This window comes from Onychomys torridus, chromosome 1 (genome assembly GCF_903995425.1).
Source record: "Onychomys torridus chromosome 1, mOncTor1.1, whole genome shotgun sequence".
Lineage (NCBI taxonomy): Eukaryota > Metazoa > Chordata > Mammalia > Rodentia > Cricetidae > Onychomys > Onychomys torridus.
In genome coordinates, this window is record NC_050443.1 from 34,029,833 (window position 1) to 34,053,113 (window position 23,281).

Genomic DNA, 23,281 nt, shown 5'->3' on the forward strand with positions numbered 1-23,281 from the left:
AACTTTAGAGGAAGCAGATTCATGGGTTCCTGGGAGTTTTAGGACTGATTGCCACTGAGTGCAAGAAATTACATCAATAGAAATATTCTAATATTAGAACCAATTAAATTCACTCAAAATCATTGAATTATATACTTAATTTTCTGTACACAAGGTATGTAATGCCTCAGTTTATTTGAAGAACCAGAAAGAAAGCCACTGTTGAACCTTGTCCACTATGAGGTTACTTGTAGTGATTTTCTTTTGTAGTGATCTTTCTTTCTCAGAGAAAGCTGGGTGAGCAGACTCCTTCTCAAGCTTCCTTTGGGTGGAAAGCTATGAGAGGGGGCTGAGGTGACTTCAGGGAGAGGGCCTGTGCTTTCTGAGCTCAAAATACACAATCAGGTGGTACAACAGGTGTTGGCGTGCTCAGTTTCTCATGTATTCTCCTCATTCTTCTAACATCCCCTGTGGGAAGGAACACGGAGATGTACTCACTGTTGAGGGGAGCAAATGGGCTCTGAAGCTTTCGACAACATGAAGCCTGTAAGTCATGAACTGCAGAGGTCCAACCTCTGGGGTTGGCTTCTGAGTCCACAATCTTCATAATAAAAATGCCAGGGAAAAGTGTATTTGCTGGAGCAGTCCAGCAACTTCCGACAGTTGGAAATGCTGTAGGAAAAGTATGCAGTTATGAGCAGCAAATGGCTCCATGGCCATGGTAGGTAAGGAACGCACAAGCCCAGTGGGCACAGCTGCACGGGGTGGACTGGCAGGCTATGGGTGCTGATATTGACGTGCCCGCTACTGCAGCAGGCAGACTCTGAGCCCCTGGACATGCTGAGGCTTTTTCATTTTCTCTTTTTTAGTTTTTCTTGTTTTCCCTTCTTTGTTTTTCTTGTGTGTGTGTGTGTGTGTGTGTGTGTGTGTGTGTGTGTGTGTGTGTGTTTTAATGTGTTACGGAATGTTGGATGCACCAAGAGAATGAATACTTAAATGCCCACCAGCTACCTTAATAAATAAAACATTATCTGGTCTGTTTTTAAATCCACCACATGTGATGGGCATGCAAGCAAGCCAAGTCACACAGAGTCAGGGAAACCAGTCCTTGAGCAAGAAAAAACCCAGATTCAAGTTCCAACTCTGAGCTTATGACCTCAGAGAAGTCCCAATGCCTTTGTGACCTTCAGTTTCCCTTAAGTAACGTGTGTGTGTGTGTGTGTGTGTGTGTGTGTGTGTGTGTGTGTGACAAAATACCCCCTGCCGGGGTCAGAATGATGGACACGACGCACACGACGCACTTGTAACTAGCTTGGAGATCTACACTAGGCAGTCATAAAACTTGCTCATTACAAATCACCCACCATCCTAATAACTGGGAATGGCACAAAAATAGATTTTACATAGATTTCAAAATAGTTATCTCTCCAATGAATTCATGTTTTGAGAGGAATTTGTTGTTTCCTGAAAGTTCCTTCATAGGTGCTCATCTGAAGGCCGACATTTGGTTGACTCCTGAGTTCCTTTACTCAGGTCTCTGTCCAACTGATGACCAGAGGTGTGTTGTTTCGGTTGTTGGCTTCAGTTTTCCCATGACTGGAGTCACTGACTGATCCCAGCTCCCCTGCCAGCTTCAAATCTGTGATGCTCGTGTACTTATAAGGACATTTGGGGACATTTGGTTTCCTTGGGTTGGAGAAGAAAGCAGCTAAGAGATTAAAGCTGAGCTACATAGTTGGGGAGTGTACCCTCATCTCTGGCACTTTCTATGCTGTTCATGTTGTAAGGGATAGTTCCTAAGCAATAGCTGGGCATCCCAATTGGACTAGGTAAACCCTGACTTTCGCCTGTCATTGTGGCATAAATAATTGTGCCCCGTGTATAAATATTATGGTTTGGGGCTAGAGAGATGGCTTAGCAGGTAAAGGCATTTGCTACCAAATGACCCGAGTTTACTTCCTGGAGCCTCCATGCTGGGAGGAGAGCACTGACTTCCACAAGTTGTCCTCTAACTTCCACAGGTATGCCATGGCATGCCCTGCTTCCTTGTGCATACAAAGCAAAATGTCATTTAAAAATATAGTGAAGAGACATCTCAGTGGTTGAAATCACTGACTGCTCTTGCAAGGGACCTGGGTTCAGTTCACAGTAACTCTAGTTGCAGGGGATCCAACACCCTCTTCTCCAGGCAAAAGTCACAGAGGCTTTGAGTCTTGCAACATGAAGACACACATATAAAAATACAGTGCATACACATTTATGCAAGCAAGATACACATACACATAAAATAAACCTTTAATAACTAAGTCATAGTTTTTTACAGAAGAGTCATCACCATGAGAGGCATCACGGTACAGCATGAAGCCAGAGTTGTATGGCCATTGCCTTTGGGGTTCTGGGGCTGTGGTCTTCCTGTAGCTCCAAGAGGGGTGGAGCACATCATTGTTCACAGCGAATCTCAATGCAGATGCCATCATTTACTCTGCAAGGACAGCTTTGCGTGATAGGGCCGGCTATGGAAGTATCATTGCCTTTCCTTGGAGGCCAGATAGAGAATGTGACTTGCACAGCTTGAGAGTAATAGGCTAGAGTCTGGAAGTGTAGACTTTGTAAATCCTGTGCTTTCCCGGTCTGGTGACTTCACAGAACCAGCTAGCCTCCAAAGTGTAGCAGGAGGACCAGATTCCAGAAATGTGTATTGTCGGTTCCTTCACAGCCTGGGGAAAGGGATGCTTCGGCTTTGTCCCAGTCTAACTTGGGAGAGGGAGCTGGTTACACAATGGGCCCAAAGCCCTGGCTGGCTGCCCTACCTTCTTTGTAGGGAACAGAGCTTGTCCTGGAGGCATACATTTTTTTTCCTTCACACATTCTTCTCTGCACTGGACCTCAGGAAGCCCTTGTGCCTTCCTGGGCAGGTTTCCTCAGCCAGGACTCAGCCAAAGGCCTGCACTCCCTATAAAAGCATGGCTGCGGACTCTCACTCCTCTGACAAGTCCCCTTGGCCTTGCTCTGGGCTCACCTACACACTCACTCACTCACCAGTGCAGCAGGAGGAGGAGGAACAGGAGGGAGTATTAGCTTGCTGGTTCCTCTTCCTTGGTGGCCCTAGTACATCCTCTTGTGGTCAGTGTAGCCTCTGGCCATTGGCAGCTGGTATTTAAAAAAACGCTACATAAAAGGATGGATGCTTAGCTTCTGTATAGAATAAATATTTTATTCCTTGCCACAGCTCTTTAATGCATGCCTTGAGGCAAATGCATTTTAATATGAAAAGTACTGTCTGGAATTTAAAATTCTTCCCACTCTGTTCAAATTTATTTTAATATAGGAAGTATTTCATGTGAGTCCTGATAGGAGCTGGTTCTTCTGCTTTTGACCCACACTCAACTTGAATTAGCTAGAATTAAGGATTCAAAGGACAAGAGAAGCTGAGCCATGAGTTTGTAAGGAAGATGACTAGGTAGAGGAGAGAGGGAATTTGGAGTCAATGGCGGCCACTTGGCATGCTTTGTATGGCTTGAGGCTCAGAATGTGGACTTGGCAGATGGAGCTAGACCATAGTGTCTCTGCTAGTGCCAGAGACCTGTCCGGATCCAGAGCCTTGCCCAGATCACAGGCTCAGTCTTGAGGACGCTTATTCTTTCACTGGTTCTTACTGAGAAGTTCCTCCTGACCCTTGCCAGCCAGCCAGTTCTGACTTGCCTGGTACATCTGCAACACCATAGGGAGAGGAAACTAATTTCTTTGTGGTTTAGGAGTGATCTTAATGGACCTCCAGGAGTTGAACTCAGGTGGGGCTGAAGAAGCCCACTGAATGTGGAAAGAGAGGCTGACAAGAATCTTATTTTATTCAAACTGTCTGTGCAAAGGCATTCTTGCACATGTGTTCTAAAAACTACAATACATATTAAACAAGGAACTTAAGTTTTATTCATGAGAACAACAAGCAAATTGACTATGCTAAGTCGTTTCCAGTTTAGACAGGGAGGGCATATTGCATACAAAATTAGGTTTTCCTAAAAACATTTAAATTTTCACGGTAGTTTCAACCGTGCCGTCAGTTTGACAAAGTTTGCTGTTTCCCACGTTTATGCCTCTGGTGACAAGACACTCTTTCTATTGTCTTGCAGAGATCAGGAATGGGAACCTCAAGGCCATTCTAGGCCTCTTCTTCAGCCTCTCCCGATACAAACAGCAGCAGCAGCAGCCGCCGCCCCAGAAGCAGCACCTCTCCTCGCCCCCTCTGCCACCTGCCGGGTCTCAGGTGGCCGGAGCGCCTTCCCAGTGCCAGGCTGGCATTCCTCAGCAACAGGGGCTGGCCACTCCCCAAGCCCCGTGCCAGCCTCTCCAGCCAGCTTCACATCAGCAAGCAAAAACACAAGCGGAAATGCAGTCCAGGTGGGCTCCGTGTGGGGATGGATGGCACTGTTGATCTGTGGATGTCCTTCACCCTAGCTGCATAGGGTAGCCTGTGTGGCCTGTGGTTTTCATTTATGAGGAACTGGCAAGGCACTGAGATAGATACAACAAGGCTCCCCTATGGCGGGTGGAGATGGGTGCTCTTACAGATCAGAATGGCCAGCAGCCAGTGCTGTTACCTACCCCTGTCATAACTGGTCTGTAATACACACACACACACACACACACACACACACACACACACACACACACACACTTACTCCTGTGGCCTAAATCACTGCAAACATGGACTTCACATCCCTTTGGTGTTGACCTACAAGCCAATTGTTCAGAGTCAGATGCAAAGGTCAGTGGATGCAAAAGTTCTGTGCTAACACATGACCTCCTTTGCCACAGGAAAAAGAGAGGCAATGCCTAAGAAAGGTGGCAAGTGGTCATAGGGGAAGAGCTATCTGCCTTCCTAAGTGGGGACGAGCAGTATACTACTGGAAACATTGATCACAAATGTGCCTGGATTCTGTTGAACTTAGATAGTGGGAGCCATGTGCCTTGAGCTTAGTGGAGGAGAGTCATGCTGAGCAGGAATATCCCCTGCCCTGCAGGATAGGAGCCAGTTTCCAGAGGGACCCATGCCTGCCACTCAAACTGGCCACAGAAGGACACAAAGTGGAATTTAGAGTAGTTATCTTCTGTGCTTCAGAGGGATAGGTATGCAAATCCCTAAGCCATTTTGTAAAAGATCACCCATCCATCATTTGCTTTAGTGGCAGAAAAAAAAGAAAAGCTTTTGATTTAGGAGAAAGTCCTAAATCAAATGCCCACTATAACTGTTTTCTTTTACGCCACCAATTTTTAGCTGAAAAACCCAATACCACTGATCTGATGGGTTGCTTGTTTTCATTGAATGTGAGCTGAAAAGTGGTGTGTCCCAAAGCACCAGTACAGAGGACTTCTTGAACCCTTTGGACCTTTTACCATTTGATAGCTACAAACCAAGCCCAGAGCTGCTTGACCCCAACTCCCTTGGAGTCACAGCTATGTTTCCCCAGGAAGAGTGCAGTTTCCTGGCTGGCAGGGATTACAGCCAGGAGTTATGGGTCTAATGTAAATGAGGCCCTCTAATTAATTAACTAATTATCCAACTGGTGTTATGGAAATTTGTAAACTAGGAGAGTCGCATGGACTAGCAATGAGAGAGAGAGACAGCTGAGCAGTCAGGCGCTGTTCTTTCCTTGGAGGGATGCCTGACTGGGAACTGTCCCCTGGCTGGAGGCTCCCTAGTGGCCCTGGATGATCTGTCTGATGAGCACGTCATTTCCCATACTGCCTTCTGCACAAGCTCATTCCCTGAGATGCTCACTAGAATTATAGTGCAGGGAAAAGGTTCTGTGGGGGAAGTGGAGAGAGCATCATAGTTAAGTTGTTATGGTTGTTGTTGTGTGTCTGCTCAGAACCTTGAATCTGCCAGTGTGCATTCTTTATCTACATAGAGCAAAACCTTCTATGTGCCGGGCACTGTTAGTCATCTGGGAATCAGAGATGAAAGAGAGCCATGATGCCTGCTCTCTGCGTGTTGCTGGAGGAGGCTGCCCACCAAGCCTAAGGACATGGAGGAAGGTGGGAGAGGCAGTGCGTCTGATGGGATTCAGGGTTGCTAGTTTAGGCTGGGTTGATGGAGAGGCCCTTTTGTTTTTGAGGACATGGCACCTAGTGGAGAGGGATGAATGTAAAGCAGCTAACTGTGCAAACCTCCACTGCGAAGCTCTGGTGGTCAGTGCAGCTAGTGTAGAGGCTCTGTGCAGTGGTAGGAGAAGCTGATAGAATAAGGAGATTCAGAACTGGAAGGGAGCAAAGAAGGCAACTGCTACCTTCCTTGTGGGGGCGATTGTGTGGTGATGTGGCACCCAAGTCAGCCTGAATAAAGTGAGTATGGATTCTGTTCTCAGGTGCCAGGAAGCTCCAGGAGGCTCAGGGTTTAATTGGATTTACAGTTGTAAAGAAATCTCTTCAGTGAATAAGCTTTGGGGGGAGCAAGAGTAAAATGAAGGACTTTGCAGTCTAGGCAACGTGAGTGACTTAGATCAAGATGGTCTGAAGCAGATGGAGAGGGACCCTGAAGCGTATATTGGATGTTGAGCCAAGGGACCTACAAACAGATCCATTATCTAGAATGGGGGAAGAAGAGAAAGCCCAAACAATAAAGCCAGGTCTGTAGGTTGTAAGAAGAGCAACCTGCTGCTAAGAACACTTTACCTCAAGAAGAGCCATTGTCAAGCCAAATCAAGCACATTTCATTTAGTTCAACTACAGAAGGGCTCTTGCCATTATAATGTCACTGCTTTCTATCCCTACACAGTGGTGGCATGGACTAGGTCATCCTCATTCACTCCTCTGTCCCACCAGGCTCAATTACTTCTGCACGTGGTGATCTCCTCTGTTGTACACTGTTGCTTTTCACTTTTACTTTCAAAGATATCTGGCAAAGGTCTAGACAATAGGATAATTCCATACTAACACTCTAGCCATTAACCTAAGGATGATAAAATTACATCACCAGCTGGCTTGCCTGTGTTACTAGCCCCACATTCTATCTGACCATTTGGACCCTTGGTTATTAGTGTCAGGTACTGGTGTGAGCCCCCTAGATGCCAGATCTGCTCAGGTGTTTTGTTCGAACTCTCCAAGATGCAGACATGCCCGTTGAGAAGACTTCTAGGTTGAACAGGTCCAGGGACAACAACCACTACAGTTTGGCAGCTTTCTAGGAAACTTGCCAGTATTACTGAAGGACATCAAAGACGTCTGGGACACTGGCATGAGGATGTCAGAGCAGCCATTGACTGCCTCATCACTTCACAGTCTGCATCATGGCTGGGCACTTGACCCATAGTTCACAACATGAAGTTTCCCACAGTAGGAAATCTCAGGAAGGAACAAAGTTTCTAAGTCTTGCATTGCTTTCCATTTGTGTCTACCTTGAATACAATCCATAGTCTGTGATTTAGGACACATTCAAAAGTTGCTTGATTTCTTTTTTCTCCCATTCTCATCTCGCCCGTCACTTCCCAAGAGTAGTGTTTCTTACTACAGGTTTTTCTGTGAATGTAGCACAGGAAAAATGAGTTGCAGAATGATAACTGTTTCAGGCTAGGTGACAGCTCTGTGGCAGAGTGTTTGCCATCCCTAGTATCCTAACCTTCATCTGAAAAGACATAAGAAAGATAAACAGCACAAAATAACTGTAAATTGTTCTTGATTGAATCTGACCAAGAGAAACCCTGTCTTGGGAGGGAGTGAGAGAGTGTTTGTATGTACACATTTATGGGGCATTATCCTTTATCACACCCCATGAACAAACTTGTCAAACAAATACATCAGTGCTGTAAAAAGGATTGCTTTATACATATAAATGCTTCATACTTCAAGCATTGCACTGCTTTAAAGAGGTATAAAGACAGGAAGGAGGAGCTGAGGCAGGAGGATTGACACAAATTCTAGGCCAGCCCAAAATATCTAGTGAGAGTGATTCTCAGAACAGCCTTGGCTTCACTCTCAGACCCTGTCACAGAAAACCAACTCAAACTCCACGTGTAAAGAAAGTGTGTAACTGAGTGAAGGCAGCAAAGGTATTTAATATATTTGGGGGAAGGGGCACAACATCAAAGTCCTGAGGCAAATCTTTTGTTTTACAACCACGGGAATTAAACCTAGGGCCCTAGCTGGGTGGTGGTGGTGCACATCTTTAATTCCAGCGCTCGGGAGACAGAGGCAGGCAGATCTCTTTGAATTCGAGGTCAGCCTGGTCTACAGAGCGAGAGCCAGGACAGGCACAAAACTAAAACTACACAGAGAAACCCTGTTCAAAAACCAAAAAATAAAATAAACCTAGGGTCTTGCACATAGTAAGCAAGTGCTCAATTACTGAGCCATAGCCCCAGCTTTCTTTTTACTTCTTACTTTAAAACAAAGTCTTACTAAATTGCCAAGGCTTGCCTTGCACTCAATCTGTAGCCCAGGCAGATCTTTAACATGCCATCTATGGTGGTTTGTGCCATGTTGAGGGTCATGGACTTAGCCTCTGAAACTGGGGACCCAATAAACTCTTCCATCAGTTGCCTTGGTTATGGTGTCTCTTTAGAGCCAAAGAAAAGGAACAAAGATACCATCCGTCCTCCTGCCTCAGCCTCCTGAGTAGCTGAGATTACAAGTCTGGTTTTCAGATAATCTTAATTGTAATTTCTTCACATTGTTAATGTATCGAGTCATTGACGTTAGGCCTAGGGTTTAATAAAAGAGATATACAGAGGACCAGCCCAGGTACCTTCCTCTTGGTGTGTCTAACATGTCTTTTCTCCTCACTCATCTGTTCCACCTTTTCCTTTCCTACCCTGCAGTGCCTCATCCAAGGACTCATCTCAAAGCAAAATCATCCGCTTCACTCTGGGTCAGAAAAAGATCTCTAGGTTAGCAGTCCTCTGTGTCCTACAAAGCATGGTTTAAACCCAGCCCACTCTTCCTGTTTCCTCCTCGCTGGCTTTTGATTCCCATCCCTGCTCTGTGTCTCCAGTTACCCAAACCCAAACATGCTTTGGCTAATGATTCAGCTTGGGGAGTTCTATAAGTGGTCTTAGATGGGAGTGTGCTTATGTGTGTGAGAGAGACTTGTATATGTGTAAGTGACTGGCTCCAACTGGATGTTTCTCACTGTATTGATTTCACCTCATTACCAGAATCCCATTCATAGGAGGAGGTGACTTTCCAGGTAGTTATATAGCAATGTTACATGAATGCATTTGCTCCCTCCTTCATCCTGGCGCTAATCCGCATCTCCTTTCTGTGTGTTGTGCTTTGGCTATGGTCATTGGTGCTCAATTACTAATTGGGGGTAGGTTTCCTTGTGAACTAAGATCGGAAATGTGACTTCAGAACAGAAGGCTGTCATGTCCTGTCTTTGTTTCTGGATTCTCCTGCCCACCATGGGGGAAGTTGCCTCAATTTCTTCTTGGAAAACAGAAACAAACAAACAAAAAACAACCAACTAGTCTGCAGGCATCCTATCCTGGACCCTGTGATGCATGCTTGGATGGAGGAAAACCAGGTACATTGTAACATCTACAGGCTTACTTAATTCTTCCAGCCTCGGTAAGGTAATGAGGTAGGTCATGTTAACAGCCCCATTCTACAGCCCTGGAACCTGTGATCATTTGCTCCCAGGCCACACAGAAGATGGAAGAGAGCCCAGATTGTTTTTCCCTGGAGTAAACCCTTAGGCCATGCCACCCTTTCTTCCTCTTCATTCTGCTGTGGTGTGGTTGACACTTCTCTGCCAAACCTTCCTGCTTCAGCCACTGTCTCAGCCTTGTCCTTCACACTGCCCCTGTGGCCCCCGAGGGAAGCTGCACTGGGTTGAATCTGTCCTGTGATGACCGGTGTGCTGTGTTTATTTCCCAAGGAACTGTCTCCTGAAGGTGAAGGAAAGCTGGCCCTTCATTTCATCCGGGTCCAGATCTGTGACCAGCTGCCAGCTGTCTTCTCTGCTAGGTTCTAGGAAAGTTTTATAATAGTTTCTTTTTCTGGAAATCTTGGGTGGGGCAAAACCCAATCTGGGAGCAGCTGGACTGGTGAGGGAGAAACTGCATGGGACCATGCTTCGGTGCACAGCATACGCAGATGCATGCTACCCGGAAGAGATTGCTTCCCCTGATGAAGAAGGAGAGGCTGTAGCAGGAGTAGATGCCCCTGTTCCAGCAGGCTGACCGCACTGAATCTAAACGTCATGGGAACGTATATTCATGTGACAGGAAAGGATAGCCTGGAGGAACTGTGATTGTTCCTAGGAAGCCAAGTGCTCTGCCCCCAAGATAAGAGGACAGGAGCTGGCTGGGAAGCTGTGTGATTAGAAGCACATGCCTGTCCCACAGTGGCCCAGATGCTGGAAGGAGGCAGTGGAGAGAGAGGATGAGCTGAAGACAAGGGTGCAGCTACCCAGGCCTGAACCTGTACTGCGAACAGAGAGCTCCCAGCTTCACCCTCAGCCCAGGCCTGGCTTCCTTTAGAGTCGTCACATCCCACGTCAAGAATGTTTTGAGTGCATTTTGTCTCTGCTGAGGCCGTGCTCCTGGACTCCCCTTTCCAAGATCCTACCCCTGAGCATCATTAGACTGCGGCTAATTCAGCACCATTGAGGACAGCAGTAAATTTGGGTTGGCAGAAGAGACACCCCCACCCTTCTTTCCTCCCCAGAACTCTGGAGACAGGTCCCTTTTTAAAGTGTAAACACTGTTGGGATGCCTGCCAGGACCAGGTATCTTGATGGGCAGCAGAGACGTTCAGCAGCATGAGAAGCCTCACCCTTGAATGTCGGCCTCATGCATTTCTGCCATCTCCTGTACTGTCGCTCCCTGGCATCTCTGGTAGAGTCCCAGGCGTTTACCATGTTCTGCCTGCTGGAGGCAGGTGTACTCGCCACTAGCATTACCTGGGGAAACTATTTCACCTCTAGGAGCGTGTTGTGTCCTGAGAATTTTGTGAAAGGCTTTTACAGTTTTGGGATACCATTGGTGTGCAGTGAGTTGCAGATATATCGGGGATGTTGGTCTCCTGGGTTGAGCGAGGTAAGGCAGCCAGGCCAAGCGGATCCCTGCATGGCCCTCTTGGAGAATGGAATCAAATTAGCGGGATAGTCAGTTCTCTGCCGAGCTGCTGAAAAGCAGATGCTGTGGAAATGAGAGATTTAGCATTTAATCATCTTGTCTGGCAGGAAAGCATCTCCTATCGTGGGCTTCCCACCCCCAGCATGTGCACACAAGCTGCCATATTTCCTGGGAGGGGCACCCCTCTGCTCCCAGCCTTTGAAGTGGTTTGGGAGAGAAGAACTGCCCTCTTCCCATCAGCACGTACAGCACGTGGAGTGGAGGCACCGGGACTCAGTTGTAGGTTCCAGACCAGGAATAAGTTCAGTCCCCTGCTTGGTTCCACACGCTTTGGAGAAATTGACCTCTGCTCCCACAGCAGCAGACCTGTGTCCCACCTGCTCACAGCGCTTCCTGTGTGTGTCTGGGAAAACCCACCAGTACCTTCTGTGAATGTGAAGCGGGATAGGAAATGACTGTCAGAACTGAAGTTGTACTTATAGAGCCGCGGGGCCGATTTGCCCGCCTGCCTCCCGCTGCCTTGCATCAGTGAGGCTGTGTGTGTGTGGGGGGGGGGGGGGGCAGCATCTGTCATCACACCCGCAGCTGTCCCTACTGGTCAGACCCAGCTCTTCAGCAAGGCAGGACTCTGATGTGACTGACAGCACATGCTTCCAGGCTGGGCTTGATCCAAGTTCCCCTGATACACAAGGACGTTAACAGTCCTGAACTGCACAATGCTTAGCCAGAGGCTACAAGCCTGCTGAGGCCCGGGGTCTGTGTCACTGGTAGACTAGACAGAGCCTTATTTTTAGCTCCAGTTCTGCCCTCGGCCTCCTTTAATTAGTGCTTCAACCCTGAGGGACAAGACGGAGCTCAAGCTTCCTAGTGTGACCCACAGATCTTCCCTCCTCTGGTCCTGGTCACTTCCCCTGGCTGGTTCCCTCTACTCTATCCCTCAAGAACCAGCACATTCCAGCTCCGTCCTCCACCCTCTTTTAGTGTGCTTTGTTTTTTTGAGATAGGGTCTTGCTGTGTAGCCCAGGCTGATGTGGAGTCAGTGTATCTGCCTCAGTCTCACTGTGCAGGGCTCCAGGTGGGAGCCACCGTGGTTAGCTGTACTTTGGTGGCAGTCTGAGGCACTGCATGCGAGGCAGATCTTCAATCACTGAGCCAGCCCCTTAGACCTCCTTTCAGATCTCACTGAGGTGGCTGACCTTGAGCGTACTCTATAACCTAGAAAGGCCTCAGATTTACACTCTTCCTGTCTCAGCCTCCTGAGTGTCTAGAATTACAGGCGTGAGCCACCACACCCAGCTTCCCCTCTGTACTTTCTGCAAGTTCTCACCACGTGTGGCTTGCTTTCCCTTCTGAGCCTCTACTCACATTCCCCCTTTCTCGTGCCAAAGCTGGGTCTCACTCTGGGGTCTCCCTTTTAGTCTCCCTCTGACTTTGAAAGTTATCGCTTCCTTTCTATGAATTGCCTCTGCACTTTGCATCCACACAGGTGTCACGTAGGTGTCAGCAGGGGGCAGCTGGCTCCTTCAGATCCAGAGAGGGCTATGCAGACTAGTCCTGCCTCCTGCAGTGAGTAGAGTGGCCTCCAGTGATGACCCAGCTACCTTGGGACATCATGATTGCCTTTGATTTTGAAATCCTAAACATGAAATCTCATGCTAAAATTTTTTCTGAACTAATTCAGTTGCAGATCGGCACACTATCCCAAGAGGTGCCTTGGTTTCCTTGTGGCTGAGTTCTTATTTCTCATACCACATTCATTCATGTCGTTGTACATGATGTGGTGTCTTAGTGTTAATATGGTTGTAGATGGAACACCATGGCCAAAAGCAAGTTGAATAGGAAAGGGTCTGTTTGGCTTACACTTCCACATCACTGTTTGTCATTGAAGGAAGTCAGGACAGGAGCTCACACAGGGCAGGAACCTGGAAGCAGGAGCTGGTGCAAAGACCACGGAGGGGTGCTGCTTACTGGCTTATTAATCATGGCCTGCTCAACCTGTTTTCTTATAGAACCCAGGACCACCAGCCCAGAGGCGGCCCCAACTAAAATGGTCTGGGCCTTCCCATATCCTTAATTAATATCACTTAATTAAGAAAATGCCCAATCTCATAGAGTCACTTTCACTGTTGAGGATCTCATCTCTCAAATGACTTCAGCTTGTGTCAAGTTGACATAAAACTAGCCAGCAGGGATGCATTTTGCTAAAATCTTCAGATGGGTGAAAGAGGCTTCAGATGATAAAATCTTGAGATGAATGAACCTCAAAGCAATCATTTCCAACATCAGAGGAACAATGAGCTATGGCCACCCTGAGGAATCCAGGACTATTCTTCTTAGTCCCAAGTGAAGACTTTTTCACTACATTGAGGCACAAAGAACCCAGAAGTCTCCCAAGTGCAAGTTCTCCATCACAGACAAAATAGTTTCTGTTCTGGAGTGTTCTTTAATGAGAAAAAGAGCCCTACTTGACAAAGCCTGTATTGCATCTTTGCAAATGTTGATTTCAGGTACTGATTTTTGTATTCCTCTCTTCTCAGCCTTTAAGTCCATCTATTTCCTTCCTCGTCTGATTCTTTTGTGTGTGTGCAATAGTGTGTTTCCTTTATGAGGATGTTCTTATGCATCTGTGTGAAGCAGGGAGAATGGGAGGGGAACTCAGTGGCACCTAGTAATTACACCAGACTGGGTATCAAGTCCCATTTGCAATGTACAGCTATCCATAGAGTAGTTATTCCAAAGTTATAGATGAGGAATATGAATATCAGATGTGAGGCTGGCTCTGAGTCCTGTGGTAGGGATGCCTGCTTTCTATCCATACACCACACTGCCTCCCGGAAAATCAGAAGGACTCAGGATTATGGCCGACCTATCCTGTGCTTGGATGGCTTGCTTCTGTGCTATCTAAAAATCTCCTGTGGTCTTGGGTGAGCACAGTGGAGACTCTCTAGCAACTGTGAGAGGATTTATCTTTTCCTCCTCGATGCTTTGTGCTTCCCTGCTCTTCATAAGCCCCTACTGGAGCCTGCACCGTGGAATACCTCTGCTGTGACATTATCTTGGAACAGGTCCATAATCCTCCTCCAGGCATCCCTATATGTCGGGATAAAGACTTCTGCAGGCCATGGCTGCTTAAATCAGTCCCAGCCAAGAGCCCTTGTCTGTACCTGTTCTACCAATGGACATAGGGCTGTGTCACCTAACATGGAGGATTTGCAGGACACTGTGTCAGAAGCAAGTCCAAGTCACACTAAGGTTTCATTCCTGGATCTCTTTGACTAGCTGTGCTGAGACATTCGGCCCCCACCCCAGATGCTGGAACTTCTGGGGATTTGTACCAGTTCTGTCTTTGTGGGAATGAATTTCTCCAAACCAGAGGTGGCAAATTCACAGAGGTGAAAGCTCCTAGGACAGTAGGAAGAAGTGCCTTAAGACCCACTGGCTGGCTAGGGGAACAGCACCCCCCTCCACTTCTCCTAGCTTCTAGTGCGGGGACCCCGCCAGCTTTTTAACTGGATCAATTTTACAGTCCTCTCACACCAGCTCATGTTCTCCCTGTGCTCTGCAACCATCTTTCTTGCTGAGCCAACAAGAAAAAGTTTAAAGCGTTTGCTGCTTACATCTAAAATGCTTCCAGACTCCAGGCTGCTTTGGTGCTTGCCGAATCACACGCAAAAAGAAGGCTGATAGCTTTATGAGTTGAAAAGTTAGGCTTATCATTGGGTCTAACACTGGTCAACCGAGGCTCCAGTTGCTTTTAAACATGGCTCAGTGGGTTTTAACTGAAAGATACAACTAAATATGTCATCATGTATTCATCTTTCAACTTTAATTATTGGAAACAGCCTGCTTAGTAAGTCCCTGGACCAAACTTCTGGTTTGAGGAGTCTTCCCCTTACCTCTCTAGGGAGTACTCCTTGACATCTTTAGAAACACTACAAAGAAATCTGGCAGCTTTACTTTCAGAACCACCCAAAACGAGGTTTTATTTAAAGGGAAAGTGTGCATTTGTCTTTAGACTAACTGTATCCTACTGTTTTCACAGATAGAATTGTGACATTGTATGTTGACGGTAGAGAGAAGCTTCAGCCTCTAAGGGATGCCACAGGGGCAGGTTGTCAGGTGTGGAAGGCAAGCGTAACTAGACAAGCCCTGGCAGCCAGGCCTCAGGTTCGCACTCCAGATGCATTGGGTTGGAGTGTTAGCGTTTGCTTTTTTCCCGTTATAAACTGAACCCTTGCCTTAACGCCCATTCCTTTGGATTATGGCAAACACTATTTCCAACATAGTGCACATGGGTTAAGCTGTTACACTCCATGCTGGATAGAGTCAGGGATGTTGTGGGTCAATCATATTGAAAAGTAAAAACACCTATCTCAGAGGATAAAGAAGTTAAGTTTTTATAGTTTTCATCAGCAAACTTATTCTTAATGGATTTTTCTTCCAATTTCCTCTTTACTCAGAGGAATTGTGTTCCCATTTTGCCATTGGACTTCTCTGGTGTCATTATGTTTGCTAGCAATCTCTATAGGCCCAGTGTCTGAGTTTGTTGTTATTGTTGTTTATCTCCTGCATGGTTGCAATTCTTCCTGGGACACTATTGTATGCCTAAGACTGACTGCATTACTCTCTGGCCTTTGCATTTTAGACTTCCAGGTCCTACCACAAGGGTGGCCACTGCAGGCAGCGAGGCCAAAACACGGGGAGGGTCAGCTGCCGCCAACAACCGACGCAGCCAGAGCTTTAACAACTATGACAAATCCAAACCTGTCACCTCTCCACCCCCACCACCACCAGCAAGTAACCATGAAAAAGGTGAGTCTTTTTCTCTTGAATTCCTCATTTGTTTTTCTTTCTAGTAGACCCATCTGATTCCTTTGGGTGAGTTTGAGTGGGGCCAAAGGCAAGCTTGCAAACAAGATGAAGAGCTGTGGTTTAAACATACATGTTTAGCAAGAAGGTTGTTATCAGTGGCATTAATATGGTGGGGAAACTATTGCTATATTCATAGCCAGCCAGAGGAAGTTCTTTGTTCAACTATGGCCATAAGACACTTGGCTACAGATAAGAAACAAGATGCCATTTGAAATTTGAGATTAAATTTTCATAGAGTATATGCAGTGCAGGAGAAGGGTTTTGGAGAAATGCAAGTTTCTCGAGGCATGCTTTGGGAGTCATCAGAAATGATGCAAAGAACACTAGGACTATGAGCATTTTCACCTTTGGAAGATGAGTCAGGAATGTGGGTCAGCTAAAGTGAAGCATTTGGCTTACACATGAGAAGCAAACAGCCTTGCTTCTGGGGTTGTGATGATGTAATGGTATGTGACCATCTATGCTACTGAGCTTTCAGGATGGAGAAAAACCAGGTGAGTGGCCCCGTGGAAGACCTCCACAGCAGGTAGTAAAACACACCTTTGCTTGTATAAGCCTACAAGATGTTCAAAAAACTGAGGCAGATTAGATGAGTCTTCAATGGAAGACAAGCCCTGCCTACCTGCCCACTAAGAGGAGGGCGCTCCGAAGCATTTCCTGTGATAGTGTGGAAATGTCTAGAGCTTACCCTGGACCATAGCACTCCATCCTCCTGAGACACAAGCATGCTGCCCCTCCATCCCTGAAGTGGCTTAGGAACCCAGGCAGCCCTCATGTTGTGTGGGAACTCAGTTCCGTTCTATTTACTCCCCAAACCAGGAACACTTGGGTCAAGGAGCCCCATTACCTTTGAGAGTTTACCAAGGGCTACAGTTTTACCCCCATCAGAATAGGGGAGATATTTTTATTTTTATGGGGCTTACAGATTTCTTAACCATTGCTAAAGTCTTACCTAGGATGCATGGAGCAGGCACATCTATGCGATCCTGCCTTAGGTTTCTGCCTCACACAAAATCAAGGGCTCTTGTTTAGCCTGTGTGGTTTTTTGCTCTGTCTCACTTTTGTGGTACTGGGGATCAAACCCAGAGCCTTGTCATGCCAGGCAAATGCTGTGTCACTGAGCTGCCTGCCCCCTTCTCCTGTTCTTTACTTCACCATGCCAGGTTGCTAAAATAGTGCTTGGAGGGGATGGGGAGGTGGATCAGCAGTTGAGAGTGCACACTGCTTTTGTAGAGGAACCAAGTTCAATTCCCAGCATCCATGTTGGGCAGCACACAACCACCTGTAACTCCATCCAGCTCCAGGAGATCTCGTGTTCTCTTATGGCCTCTGGGTTCTTGTACTCACATACACATACCCACGTACAGACATACATACACATAAATCAAACAATATAAAAATTTAAAAATCCATAAATTTGTGCTTGGAATACAAAAATCACATCTGTTTGCAAAATGGTACAAGAGCACATATTTTTAAAGTTCTCTTTTATATTTCTTAACAAGCACCAATATAAACCAAACTGTACATACCCTTCCAGAACTTTCACAGTGCAGCCATATAATATCTCTCTCTCTCTCTCTCTCTCTCTCTCTCTCTCTCTCTCTCTCTCTCTCTCTCTCTCTCTCACATACACACACACACACACACACACACACAGAGAGAGACAGAGAGAGACAGAGAGAGACAGAGAGAGAGAGAAGAGAGAGAAATGTTTTAGGTTTTACCTCAATAAGAAAAAGCTATTTTCTTTTCAGTTCCTCCTGTGTCACAGCTCATTTATTCCCTCTTTTTAAAGGCTATAACTAACACATACAAAAAAAGGTTGGCTACTTGCCACAGTCACAGAGGCAGAGAGGGGCGAAGTTACTGGGAGGCATGAATTTTGAAATAAGACAAATTGTTTTAAGGTGCTGGCATTTTTTCATTGACATTGTCGTGACTATCAGTGGCCTGGCATAGTAAAATCTCCTTTGGGTTTCTTCTCAACCTGTAAGTCCTTCATCACTGAAGCACTGTAAAGGATGAGGGATGCTCAGCTACCCTTGCCATTGGGCCTTGTGGACATGAGGACCACTGCACTTCCCTCTGGGTCTCCTCTGGATTTTGTCAGCTGCATCACCCCCTTGCCCTATCCTCCTTGTCAAGAGGTGGAGTTGGATGATCTTTATCTTTTTGTAATGTCTGAGTTGCACTGGGTCCATTGATCAAGACTGTCTATAAATATGTTGCTTTGTGGTTGGTGACAGCTTTGAGTCAGTGATTAGAAGACAGAACTGTAGACTAATCCCCCATGTCCTGCTGTGCACCTGGATTCTGACATGACATCACAAGCTGAGTGGATGGAATGACTCCAGGAATCAGAAGATGGTAGCACCTCTTTCATTTGCTTGTGACCACGAATGGAGACTAGGATGGGACTGGCATTGGGCTGGTTGTAGGAACTAAGGGGCTAAAATGCTGCTTTCCAGAGGTTCATAGAGAGGAGTAGCGCCCATGTGTGTTATAACAGAGAGGTGCTTGGGGTCACGGGGGCAAAGATGACATACCCAAGTCCGCTCTGAGGGGAGTCGAAAGTGGTACTGCATTGCCTTCCCTTAGTGCTGGGATGGGAGCACTGGGAAGGAATGAGTTGCTCTGAACAACTTTTCCTAGTATTGGTCTGGGTGTTGATTTAAGAACAGATCTTCTAGATTCACTTTTACATTAAACTCGAGTTCTACAGTGGACCTGTCTGAAGTTGCCACAGTGATGGGTAGGCCTTGTTTGTCCTTCTGAAACTCTGACCCTTGTGTCTGGAAGCAGCTGCAGGATTACTGTGATCTTTGGGCTGCCATCCATCTTGGGGGGAGGAGGTGTCTTAGAAGCATCAGGTATGAACCAGGGGTCTGCTGTTGCATTTGTTGTCTGGGGATGGAACTCTACATGCCCAGGCTAGGCTGTGAGGCTGGATTAAGCTACCACACGAAGTCCTCACAGGGCCCTGAAAGAGGAAAAGGCTTGGCCAATTAAGAAGCCACACCCATTCCTAAGGCCAGACTACAAATGTTTTGGCCTTCAGCTAAAGACAAGGCAAGTACTTTGAAGACATATGCCTAAACTTGAATTCATGGCCTGGCCACTTCCCAGAAGTGTGACTCTGAGAATATGCTGCCTCTAGGTAGCCATCGCCAGGGCATCTTCTCCAGTTCACCTTTAAAGACCATCTCAAGCCACACTGCTCAGAAAGCTGCAGACAGCCATTGCAGGTGCTGGCAAGCTCCCCCAGGTGCTTCTCCACAGGGGTGGGCTCTGCAGCAGCATGCACTGCATTCCCAGCCATCCAGGTGCAAGCCCTGACCCGGACTCCAAGAGGACAAGCTCACAAGTCACTGTGTCAAAGCCACTGGCGCTGCATCTCTTGAAATAACTCAGTGTGTGTTACTTCTGGGGCTCCCGTGGTATGAACCCCAATTAGCAGCCATAGTTCTCAGAGAAGCCCAAACTGGTGATGTGTTCAAGAGGTGCCCATACTTTACTCATAGTTCTTCCTGGTCCAAATGCGGTTGTATAGTCAGGTCATTTCCACCATGAACCATATCGATTAGCATCACAGTGGTTTTTCCATCTCTATCAGGTTTCCATGGGGGACAGCCAGAAGGTCACCCCAGGTCCTGTTCACGTGCAGAAGCATAATGGGTTTCTTTAATCCTCTCCCACCAGCAAGTCTCCACACTTCTCAGAGAGTCAGCTTGTTGGTCAGTGAAGTGGCACCAGTGGACCCTTGTCCTTAGGGAGTTACACACATAGTGTGCTTGCTTGGATGTTTTTGGTTTTCCCTTAACCCAATCCAAATTCTGTGCCCCAGTCACCTCTCTATTCATGGTAGATATTTCGGGGAAGTGTCCGTCTGCCATCTTCGCATAGCTGGAGCTGGTCAACATCATGAGTGTCGCTTTCCTGGCACCAGAGACCCAGAGCACTCGCTGACAATTGTACCCTTTCACCAGTGGTGGCTATGGCACTAATAGGAGATTTCTTCATTATGACTTGACTTCACACCATAGCTTCCTTTGGTTCCAAATTATGGACAGGGTCTAACTGAGTAGATGAAAAAGTCCATATATATATATACACACACACACACAGGCTCACCACTCCCAAACAGTGTCCACAATGATGTAGTCCATACAAAGTGTCCACATGAGCCTGTGAGTACACATAGATGGCTGTCACAGTGACCGCATCCATGATCTAGGGTAGCCTTGGTAAATTCAAAACTCTAGATTACTGTTACTCTTTTATGATCTGTGTGTGTGTGTGTGTGTGTGTGTGTGTGTGTGTGTGTGTAAGCGCATGCACACAGGTGCACACATCATAGCATGTACCTGGAGGTCAGAGGACAACCTCAAGCTGGGTCCTTGCCCCTCCCTCCTTGTTTGAGATAGGATCTCTTGTTCCTCACAAGCTGGCCTACAAGCTTCCAGCGATTCTCCTGTCTCTACCTATCAGCTCATGGTGGGGATGCTGGCATTGTAGACACGTGCTACTGCATCTGGCTTGACCTGGGTTTGGGTCGCCTAAGCTCAGGTCCTCATGCTCACACAGTGATCACTTTAACCCACCGAGGCACCTCCTCCGCCCAATCATTATTCATTCATTCATTCATTCATTCATTCATTCATTTTTGTTTAGGAGCCCCAGAACAGTGTGTAAATACCAGAGTGAGGGAGAAAGAGTAAATAAGGAGACTGAATGCAGAGACAGAACCTTCCACAACGTCAGTGGTAGGCAGCTGTGGCCTGTGGCACACATGTAGCCACACACAATGGCCAAAGTGCGGCCTTTGTCGCTACTCAGATTTGTCATTTTTCAGTGGCTCTTTTGTTAAATATAGTAGATAGCCTGAGCTGTAAGAATACGGAATCTTTTCCCATAGGACCAAATTATTCACTATGCATTTTCAGTGTGATTTACTCCCCACTGCGTTTCCCGGTACCATGTCTCCACTTTTTGTCCCCTCCCCCACATTACCTGTCACACTATATCCCATTACCCTCTCTTCCTCCCCTCCCTCCCCTTCATAGTCTCCTTTCTGTCTTCCTTTCTTGTGCGTGATTCTAGATTCTGTGTGAGTCAAGAGAGCCTGTTTCTCAAGGTGTGATCACCGATTATCAATCTATTAGCCTTCAAGGTGACTATACAAATACGGAGCCTGGACTTTATAAACTTTGCCCTTCTGATACAGGTTTCCAAGTTTATGTTTGATGTTCCTATAATCCCCAAGACTGGGAAGGTGGAAAACCGCTATTCTTACTTATACATCACAAGAAATGCCGGTTTTGAATTGCCCTGTAACTCTTAGCAAGTATTTGATGACTTATTGCTATAGGGGTGGGGTTAGGTAGTGGGACTTCAGTCTCCCACACCAACTCAAGCCTGACATGCAGCAGGAGCTCAAAAATTTTGTCATAACTATATCTAAATGTATCCTCAGATTCAGCACTTTCCATAGCTAGACTTACTGGATGGCCAAGGTCTTCAAAGCTAGCTTTGGTTTTGTGGTTTTTATCTTGCAAGTCTTCAGGTTGTTCTTATGTTTCATTTTAAAATGTTTTCATTGTTCTAGTTGATCTCATAGAAAATAAGGGGGTGAGTTTTGATCCCTTCCTTGCCCCAGGATCTACAAAGGGGTGTAGGTATGTTAGCAGAAGGCAGACAGGGCCAGGAGGTACTCTGAGGGTGTCGGCGTGCCCACGTCAGTTCTCTGTGCTCTTGGCTCTTGAAAAGCTTGGAGTCTCTTTCTGCCCACGAGAGTGAACACAGGGGAGAACTATGCCAGCCTCACATCCCAGTTTTTGTCTTTAATGTCTAGGATTAAACAAAAGCCGAACATCAAGGGGAATGAAATCATGTCTGGTGTGTTCTCTCTGGCTGTCTTTGGGGGTCATTCTCCCTGTCTTCTGTATAATTCAGGAAAACCTTGGGGAGAGAGCACAGAAAAGCCCTAGGGTGTGTGACACTATGAATGCCCTGCTGGACCCAACCCTTTCACACAGAGACAGGAAGGCTGTATAGCCAGGTTTGCATTTCTGGCAATACAAATGTACTTCAACACCAGCATGCAAGCTTAGACCCTCACTCTAAAAGACAGTGAACCTGGCTTTGGGAAGCAGGATGAATGAGTCTGGAGAAATGAAGAGAGACCAAGTCATATAAGAAGACAAAATACCTATTTGGTTAGTCTGCATTGGGGATGTAAGATGAGTGCCTGCTGTGTGTCTGAGCTGCAAGGGATAAATCCAATGCCTCCCCTCCCATTTGACAGGCAGAGAGCTTCACATTCGCATGAATCCAACTTAATTTAAAGCTTCATCAGAAGGGGAGTGCATTTAGGCCTCTTAGCCAGGTTTACTGCAGTTTGATCTGCAACGCTCGGTTTATTCCACTTATTTAAATGTTCCTTAACATTTTTCTCCTAAGTTATGTATTTGACAGTATTCGTCTAAAGAATACATTTAAAGATAATTTCATTTTGAAGTAAGTGAAACGAACCTTTCCATGGGCATGCAAGGCCTATCTTCACAATGCAAGGTGCAAGATCGAGGAGGATCCACTGAGCTGTGACCCTCGGGTTCTGCCATAGCCGGCACTTCATGATGACCTTCTCATGAACGCACTTGAACCCTTCTCTGCTGAAGATGGACTTCCTGATGAAACTGACCTATCAGACAAGATGCCATTTCCCAGCTGCAGTTCGACCTGCACTGTGCTTCTTTAGAATGTGGACTGAAGCTGGTGTGGGAGGGATCCAGCCTTTCCAGATGCTATAGATGAGGGATCACAGCAGGAAGACCCATCTCTGAAGCAGTGGTCTCAGTAGCCTCGTTGGAGGGAAGCCTGCCGTGGCTGTGTGAGTGCTGTGCTGTAGAAAGGTCTGCACTGAGGACATGTACCTGGGGTCACAGAGCTCCTGATGGATTCTTCAGCAGTGGCTATGCCTGCTATTGTAGTTGGGAGAGCCTTTTAGTGTTGTGGCTGATAACGTAGGCTCCAGCATGAGAGCAGCCCCCCCACCCCCACATTCTCCCAAGATGAAGCAGGTCTCTCTGTGTTCTGAGCCCCGTTACCTTTGCTTTGATGGGAGAATCATAGAATTTACCTAGAATGAAAACTGCATTGCAAGGTCCTCAGCCTGTAGTAACTCAGCTTGGGCAAAGCAAGGCTTTGAGGGAAAAAAACAGAAACAAACCCCACCACCGTCTTGACTGCTGGGTAGCCCAAGACCCTGAGCCTCTGCTGCCCTCTGCTGTCCGAGCCTTGTGATGACAGCTCATCTCTACCTAGTGTTCTTTATAACTTTAAAAAAATCATTTTAC

General features: G+C 46.7%; 1 protein-coding gene across 7 annotated transcripts in view; it reads left to right on the forward strand.

Annotated features, from left to right (window-relative positions):
• Nav2 (neuron navigator 2) overlaps window positions 1-23,281 on the forward strand; it is a 349,974-nt gene that overhangs the window by 146,346 nt on the left and 180,347 nt on the right. For 4 of the 7 annotated variants that reach the window (XM_036181890.1, XM_036181892.1, XM_036181904.1 and 1 more), the window contains exons 5-7: window positions 4,110-4,377; window positions 8,793-8,861; window positions 15,697-15,863. In XM_036181890.1, coding sequence (XP_036037783.1) covers window positions 4,110-4,377; window positions 8,793-8,861; window positions 15,697-15,863 — 504 coding nt within the window. The remainder of the gene's footprint in view (window positions 1-4,109; window positions 4,378-8,792; window positions 8,862-15,696; window positions 15,864-23,281) is intronic. The other 3 variants (XM_036181917.1, XM_036181922.1, XM_036181910.1) reach the window with 1 other exon arrangement.